The sequence below is a fragment of the Neolamprologus multifasciatus genome, chromosome 9, assembly GCF_963576455.1.
Source record: "Neolamprologus multifasciatus chromosome 9, fNeoMul1.2, whole genome shotgun sequence".
NCBI classification, from domain to species: domain Eukaryota; kingdom Metazoa; phylum Chordata; class Actinopteri; order Cichliformes; family Cichlidae; genus Neolamprologus; species Neolamprologus multifasciatus.
In genome coordinates, this window is record NC_140447.1 from 29627721 (window position 1) to 29636792 (window position 9072).

General features: G+C 40.0%; 1 protein-coding gene across 2 annotated transcripts; it reads left to right on the forward strand.

Moving 5' to 3' along the window:
* Positions 1 to 274: 274 nt before the first annotated feature.
* Positions 275 to 7888, forward strand: LOC146511799 (uncharacterized). Of its 2 annotated transcripts, none has more exons than XM_085171978.1 (4): positions 275 to 1057; positions 3240 to 3345; positions 5138 to 5566; positions 6398 to 7888. In XM_085171978.1, the coding sequence occupies exons 2-4, from the start codon at positions 3328 to 3330 to the stop codon at positions 6971 to 6973; spliced, it is 1023 nt and encodes a 340-aa protein (XP_085028104.1). In that variant the 5' UTR covers positions 275 to 1057; positions 3240 to 3327; the 3' UTR covers positions 6974 to 7888. The 2 variants fall into 2 exon arrangements, with proteins under 2 accessions (XP_085028104.1, XP_085028103.1); XM_085171977.1 differs by having other exon boundaries at positions 277 to 1057; positions 6395 to 7888.
* The last annotated feature ends 1184 nt before the right edge of the window (positions 7889 to 9072 follow it).

Below are 9072 nucleotides of genomic sequence, written 5' to 3' on the forward strand. Positions count from 1 at the left end.
AGTGAGTTTTAGTGCAGGAGGGGAAAACAACAAAAGCGAGGACAAAACTGAAACAACCTAAACTGGGGAAAAGTAGTGAACAAACCTGAAATCATACGAACACGGGAAAACCGCACAGAGAATGTTGGGGTTAGAGACACAGCGATACACAGACGAACCAACGACAAGCAGAGATAGACACACAATAAATACACAAGGTAATCTGGAAAAGACCCACAGGAGGGAACATAACACGAACCTAGACAGAGACCTTCAAAGTAAACAGAAAAATTCAAAAACAAACTCAGGGACATGAACAGAGCACTGGGGGAGGACATGGGTAGGTACATAAAACACTAAACACAAAAACCCTAAGAACAAGAAAACAAGAATTAACCCAAAACACAAGATGATACAAATATTAAACACAAAACTCTGGGTCTAACGACACAGGACCATGACAATAACCATTAAGAAAAAATTACCTCCTATTAAGAGTTTCATTTCATTTCAGTGATGGTGGATTATAACCTCCATTCAAATCATTCAAAAAAGAGAAGAGGAAACTATAGAACATGTTATATTACACTGTGAGAAGGTAACTGATCCAAAACCTAAGTAACATAAAAATGAAACTGGATCTTATTGATTTACTGCGAAAGGACTCAAGAAGTGAAAGTTATCAGGCCTTATTCCAGTTTTTAAAAGAGAGAAAATTGTTGCTGGTCGACGTTCCAGTTCACACTCCACACCAGTTGGTGGCGGTAATTCACCATTTTGTTGTTTGACAACCACAAATACAATTTCTAGGAAGTACAAAAAGAAGGGGGCGGAACAAAGTAAGAATGTTCCACGAGAGGAGGCGTTTGCACAGAGAGCTGCTTTTTCATTCAAAGAGAATAAAGTAGTACCAACGTTTGGATCGATATCTGCATCGATCTGCCCACCCTTGTCTCCTGGATCGTCGCTGAGATCAGCGTGAACCACGTGGGTCTCTGCTCCCTGATCTGTTTCCTGTGTTTGGAAAGAGTTCCAGTTTCATCACGGAGTTTCTCTCGGTTTGTGGGCTCATCTAAAGGTAAGCACCGAGCTAACTTTACTGTGAGTTCAGTTCATGTTGAGTTTAGCTCCTGAATGAGGTCTTCTGCTGCTCTCCTCGGTGTCTGTTCACAGTTTATTGTGAACACGTTGAGAGAAGAGTGAGAGAGTGTTTGGAGAAAAACACCAACTAATCATTAGCTCAGCATGCTGGGAGAAGTTGGAGCAGAAAAGTCTTTTCATTGTCCCTGCAGCTGTTTTTCTGCGTTCACCAAACCTCTACAGCCTCATTTCTATTTGAAGTGATAACAGGAAATGGATGAGAGCGATCTGCTGCAGTATCAGGGTCACAATAAACTTTATTGTCCAGCTGCTGTGGATGAACACATGAGAGGAAGTGAACTCCTACAAAGTCTCATTTTAATAGCTGTGTCCCAATTCAGGGTCTGCACGCTTGAAGTACGCACACTAGGCGTACTACGTATGGTGCTATAAGTACGAGAAGTGCGGAAGTTAGAGGCTTGTGAAATGGGACGGTCTAGCCTTCGTCGCGCTGTTGTGTGTGTGTATATGTATATGTATGTATATATATATATATATATATATATATATATATATATATATATATATATTCATATTCACTCCTGGCTGCTCCCTTCTGCCGTATTTTGCGGCAAAAATTATCCACACCCACGGCCGCGCTATGAATTGTGGGATATATGCAGTGTTGCCAACTCCCCAGTAAGGAAAATCGCTATTTGCTGTCCTAGAAGTCGCTAAATGACGTCATCACCCAATTTGCATAATTGGTCATGCTAATGTAATTGTAACCTACGGTGTTGGAGAGAGAAATAACATCGTGGAAGAGACATAAAGTGAGTAAAAAACTAAATGCAGTTAGAATTTATTTAGAACTACAAATTAAATTTCTTTTAGCAATTATTGTTTGTTTTTTTTTTTTAAATGTCACAATTCCAACCCTGCTCCTTTATCCGGGCTTGGACCGGCAAAAGTGACCCGAAATAGGCACTCTGGTGGAGTTACTTTGTGTGTGTGTGTTTATAAGTAGTTTTAAACCTTGTGATCCACAAAACAGCAACAACAGTAAAAGAGTAAAAGAAGAACTGACTGCGTTACAGCACCTGCCGCTTGTTGAGAGTAAAAGCGATATGCGCTTTCACGTCTTTTTTTAGCGTCTTTTTTAAATAGGGGGTCTGAAAACTCGCTAAATATAGCGACAAAGTCGCTAAGTTGGCAACACTGGATATATGGGACCACGAAGCGTGCACCGGACCATGCTTGATATTTGGGGAAATCGACAGCGCATTTGGAGTATGCATTTGAAGTACACTTCGAATTGGGACAGCCGTCGTCTCGTGGCGGTGACGTATTCGCACTTGAAATGCGTACTTCAAGCGTGCAGACCCTGAATTGGGACACAGCAAATGAGTGTGGCTGCTGTAAAGTGATGCACAGGAAGATGTTAACAAAAACTAATGAAACAGAGATGAAAGTAAACAGTGTTCATATTTGAAAGCACAGAGAATAAAAATATATTGTGGTGGTTAATGTGCAGCTCTTGGCTATTTGGTAGAATCATGTTTTTAATCATGTTGTGGATTGAATGTTGGGTTTTATTTCATTTAATCTACAGAAGTTTTTCCCACCTGTGATCGTTCGGATTGATTTGTTGGTTTGACTTGAATCATGTGAAGGTTTAAAGCTGCACTTCCCCCAAAAAGAATAAAGTATAATCGTGAAGAATGTAATAATGTCTTCCTGTGTCAAACACAGCTGCAGTCAAAGCAGCTGTGTTATATACAGACTGTTTTCCAGACTGAAGCAGAGTCGTTAGCTGAAAACTGGTTTTAGAGGTTCATTCAGGACACCTTCTCAGGCTCTTACAGCCTTACCTGTATCATAACAAAGTGTATAAACCCCAATCCACCTTTAACATGGTCCTTCTCCCAAACCTTCAAATAGGACTTTCTGGCCCTGTCACAGTAAAGGGCTGCTTAGAATATTAGAGCCAATGTCACAAAGTTCCTCCTGAAGTATAAGTGAGTGAGAGAGTTTCCTCACTTTGCAGCACAACACGTCTCACAAGATTTCTACAAGCAATCAGAGTGAAATTTGTACTTTGTGTTGTCAGATGAACATATGAGACACTTTGACTCTTCAGTGCAGTGTGGAGCCTAACAAAGATCTGTTTTGTATCCCAGCTGATCAGCAGGAGGAGAAGAGTCTGACGGAGCAGCAGAGGAACATTTTCAGCCATCTGGACTCAGCTGAGTCACTACAGAGGAAACAATGAGCTCAACACAGAAGGTGAGGAAAATATCAGAGTTTCACCAAATAATCAGTCACGTCTAAAACTCTCATACTCCCAACCTGTTATATGACTGTGTTGTATATTATGTTGTTTTTTTAGAGACCACAGCACATGTTAAAATAAGGAAGGTTTATTCATCAAAATTATTAATAATCAAATGGACATAACATTTTTTTCATGACCCCAAAAAATACACGTTCAAAGTACATTTACTCTATACTTAAGTAGAAGTACAGATACTAGTTTTTAAAAAACACTTCAATAAAAGTATTCATTCACCTTCTTTATTTAAGTAACAGTGAAAAAGTACAGGCTCTGAAATGTAATCAGAGTAAGAAAGTAAAAGTTGCTCCTTGAAGAACTTTTTAATCAAATGTTTTTATCCAAAGTTAACTGAACCTTGTGCTTTATTAATGTAATAATAAAATAAGATTAGTAAATGAAATACGAACTATTTATTTCTAATAAAGGTTCTCTGTTTGAATCAGTTTAGTAGAAAATGAAGGAAAATAAAACGTGTGTATTTTCTGTTGCCTACATTGTAGAGGGTGACTTTGCCTCTAAACAGGAACATGAGCAGGGAAGAGGTTAAAGTGGGATTGAGCAGGTGGGAACCCTAAAATCAGCTGTAGTGGCTCAGCGTGGGGAAAAGAATCACAGCTCACAATAATTTCTATTGAGAGCTCCAGTAGATTTTCTTAAAGTACAGGCTGTGATCAGCTGACCTGCTGCTCTCTGTGGATGTACACAACTGAATTCAACCAGATGTCAGCAGATGTTTCATGAGCTGTCCTGGCTGATTTCCATCCTCTACACTGACAGTACACTGTCTTTATATTAGACACTATACTGTTGGTATGAAGGTGGAACTCAGTGAATGAATGTCAGCATCATGAGCTTCAGTTTAAATGAATCTCTGCTACACTTGATGTAATCTAACTCTGACATGAGCACCACAGTCACTGTGCACCAGTCACACACTGTTCTTTACTTTAAATCCATCACAGTTCAGCAAACTAACCTGTTTATCCTGCACTAACCTGCAGAGGATCTTCATGCAGTCTTTAAATAACAGTCTTCCTCTCCTGTCCTGTGTGTCTTATCTTTCTCCATTTCTGAGTGAAGTTAGCTCTCTTTCTTTTCTCTCCCTGTGATGTACAGCAGCTGGACCTTTAGCCAGCAACACACTGTGAGACAAACGGCACACAAACAGTTTGTGTGTTTGCTGATGTTTGTTGATAGAAATGCTGCATTTGAAATTACCTGTTTGTTCAGGTGCTGTGCAAAGAAGAAAGAAGAACGTCTCACTTTAACTCCTGACTATGACTCACAGTTTTGCGTCTTTCATCTCTTTTTATGTTTCATACCCTGGTGATTAGTACACGATCAGGATTGTCTTTCATGTGTTACTTTTCAGGCTCATCAGTTTGATGTTTGATGCCCTTAGTGATGAAATAACTCTCCTCAAATTCCTTAAACCAAAAGTAAAAAATCTGGTTTGTAGATGTAATGAGAAGAAAGTCCTTTTTTTAATGTGGGGAGTAAAAGTAAAGAAAGTAAGGAAAATTTATTTTAGAGTGTTTGAACAGTCATGAATTATTTTTAACACCAGGTTGGATGTAATGTGTTAGAACTACCAGCAGGTGGGGATAAGAGACTTTTAAGGTGTTTGGTGCCACACTCCACCTTCAGGTTTAAAACTAGTGTTAATGGAGGGAGTTTGAAGGTTGAGTTTGTTCCACGAATGCATTTCACTCACTGCCTCTGTTTGTATCTCTGTCACTGCAGGACCAACATGGAGCGAGAAGTCAGCGCTCTCAGGAGGCCGACAAACCTCACAGAAGAATGAGAGAGAAAAAACACACCTGTGACGAGTGTGGGATGGGTTTTACTGGGCAGGCTAAACTAAAACGTCATCAGGTCATCCACACTGGAGAGAGACCATTCAGCTGTGACTTGTGTGGAAAGACTTTTTCCTGGAAGAGTGCCCTAAAAAGACACCAACTCATCCACAGTGGAGTTAAAGTGTACAGCTGTGATCGGTGTGGCAAACAGTTTATAAACAACACATTGTTACAACGCCACGTGTTTACCCACACTGAGGGGAGACCTTATAAATGCGACCTGTGTGAGAAGACTTTTAAAGCTCCACGTTACCTGAGAGAACACCAACAGCTCCACACCAGAAAGAGACTCTCCAAGTGCAGTTACTGTGAGGTATGTATTTATATTTGTATTTTGTCATTTTAGCCTGATTGTTTGGAACAACTCTGCTCATTAAACTGTGTTAGCATGTTAGCAATTCTACTGCATGGAAAAGCAGCTCTGAGTGATTGTTCAGATTTTCATTTCATTTATGATTTTTGTTTACACAATCATGAAAAACTAAAAGTGCTGAAAATTAATATGATGGTGTTATTTAATGTTCAGGCAGTTTCCTGGTATATCATGATATTGTTATTGTTTCCGCATAAATGGCCTTTTGTTTACAGAGCCTGATTCCTCTATTAGGAGTACATGTAATAAAATAAAACACAAATGAAAATAAGTACAAAACCAAACATTCAGTAATCTTCTCTTGTGATTAACAAAGTTGTGTTGTTACGTAATAGTATTGTAGTATAGTAGTAGTGTTAAAATACTCATTTAATGTTATAACTGCATTGTAATGGGGGTAGTAGTGTTTTTCTTGTGTCCCATTCAGCTGAGTGTTATAACTACACAGTTACAGTGTTATTAATGCAGTATTAAATTAGTATTATTGCAATGTTACATTAGTAGTTTTGCACTGTGTTGGTACCCTGCAGATATTAGCATAGTAGTACTTTAGTGGAAGTCAGATGTTATTGTAACATATTAGTAGTATCAGTATTAATGTAGTATTATGATGGTAGTATTGTAGTTACTGCAGCCCAGTAAACTGAGTGTGTTAACTGAAACAGTCAAATGTAATTGGACGTCTGCAGAGATGCTCTTTATTTCAGGCGACGTTCAGGATAAAAATGATGAAGGACTGACTTACACTGTCTTTGTGTCTTTGTTCAGAAGCAGAGCGACACAGATGGATCCAGTTCTCAACACTGTTATCACTGTGGTGGTTGGAAAGAGTTTCTCTGTGACCTTTGTGGAAAAACTTTCAGCCATAAAAAAAACCTAAAAACACATCAACGTAAACACACCGGAGACAAACTGAAATACTGCAAAGAATGTGGGGGAAGTTTCACCACATCAAGTAGATTAAAACGCCATGAACTGATTCACAGTGGGGTTAAAAAGCACCTCTGTGATCAGTGTGGGTCATCCTTCACCACTGCAAGTGAGCTTAAAACACACAAACGAGTCCACACAGGAGAGAAACCATACAAGTGCAGACACTGTGACAAAAGCTTCTCACGCCCATGTCATTGTAACAAGCATGAACGTACACACATGGAAGGAAACTACAGCTGTGATCAGTGTGAGAAGAGCTTCAGGAATCTCAGTTCATACTCCACACACAAACAATCCCACGTTACTAATAAACTGTTTCACTGTTACCAGTGTCCCAAAACATTCACTAAATCATCTGCTCTGTGCAAACATCAGCGTAATCACTCAGGGCTGAAATCACTCCCATCACAGTGAATCTGAAGAGACAGAAAGATCCTCTTCTGGTTTCAGTGTCTGTTGGATTTAAGTCAACCCTGCTGGTCAAGGCAGAAATGGTTACTGAAAGCAACCACACAGACACTGTACATGGTGGTGACCTCTCAACTACATCTCCAGTCACTTCATTTAGGGCATGACCTTTTAAACAACCAACATGCATCAACTCTAACAAGGTCAGACTCAAACCCTTGAGATCAGGCTCCACAGAGTTCAGATAGAATCTCCTGTAAAGATCTGTTGAGACAGCTATGAATGAAAATGTTCTGTTACTTACATTTTAAGCTTTTTAAGAACACTGTTCTGCTTCAGTGTTCATGTTGAGTGGTTCGCTTTGTTCCAGCAGTTGGATGAAGAAATCTGTTTTCATGTTATCAAGTTTTTCTTTAATGTATTTTGATCCATGTGTTCTGCACATGTTATTTTGTTCACATCGTTTGTGTTATGAAGTCTAGCAAATATAAAATGAACATTTAAAATGTTAAACCAAGAAATAGTTTTAGCAGTGATTTCATTTCCTGTATGGAGATTGAAAATATGACATCATTCTGGGGTAAAACCGCAAAGGATTGTGGGTACGAGTGGCAAGAGGTACTAGTGCACGCAGGCTTTCACATGAAAACAGTCACACAGCCATAAAAAGCAACACAAATAATGGCAAGAAGCTGTTGTATTATTAACTGCAATAGCCGGTCGCATGACAGCCACGGGAAGCCGATGGGTAAAGAGATCGGTTGTTATCGCATTACGCCGTGAAAAAGAAATTGTTCAAGCCATGTTTCCGAAGTAACAAAGAGCCGACGGATGGCCTGGATTGCAGCCATTCGAAGACCAAATATAACGTTTCAGAACAATCCAGCTCACATGTAGTTATTATGTAAGTTATCATAACATAATTAATTACAAATAAGTCTTATATTGATTTGAATTGAATTCGTTGTGCTATGCTGCTTTGTTCACTGTGGCTTTGCGGGCTAATATTTGTTGTGTTTTGTAGGAAAACCAGCCTTCCACAGCGAGATTTGATTGGTTAAGAGAGAGAGCAATATCAAAACAGGCACGAAACGTCCCACATATATGTGCCCAAGTGTTGTATTAAAGCAATCAAGTGATGAATAACTGTTTTCCAGTATCTTGTTTTGATGTTTTTTTTTTCAGTGTTTATTTGTTTTTTACCGAAGCAGCTAATAAAGCACAATGGAATACAATTTAGCCTCTTTCTTGTAAGATTCTATAATAGAATGAAACAATAATGCCAGTTATAAATAAAGACAATGAATTGAATGAATTACAAAACACTCATTTTTCTATTAGATCTGAAAATGTTGTGTAATACTACAACCTGAAACGACAAGTAGATTGCGTTGGCCTGTACAGGAGGGGGAAAAATTAACAACAGCTGTGAAATGGAATAGTCCAAATCACCAAAGTAAACAGGACCTGGGCTTGTGGCAGGGATCTGAAGTTACTAAACATTTTGTGAGTAAAGACTGAAGTGACAAATGGAAACATGTTTATAGTCAGAGCAAGGGCGTAGATTTGGTTTTGGCATTGGTGGGGACGGATGATTCAACCGCCAAACCCTGCCCTGTTTCTTTTTTTTTTTCCCTTTTTGTCTTTGCTTCTTGATAACAAAAGGAGAAATATACTTGCCTACATATGCTTTTCTACATGCTTTTAAGCCATCCATCCATCCATCCATCTTCATCCGCTTTATCCGAGGCCGGGTCGCGGGGGCAGCAGCCTAAGCAAAGAGGCCCAGACCTCCCTCTCCCCAGCCACCTCCTCCAGCTTATCCGGGGGAACACCAAGGTGTTCCCAGGCCAGCCGAGAGATATAATCTCTCCAGCGTGTCCTGGGTCTTCCCCGGGGCCTCCTCCCGGTGGGACATGCCTGGAACACCTCACCCAGGAGGCGCCCAGGGGGCATCCTTGTCAGATGCCCAAACCACCTCAGCTGGCTCCTTTCGATGTGGAGCAGCAGCGGCTCTACTCTGAGCCCCTCCCGGATGGCCGAACTTCTCACCCTATCTCTAAGGGAGAGGCCAGCCACCCTTTGGAGGAAGCTCATTTCCGCCG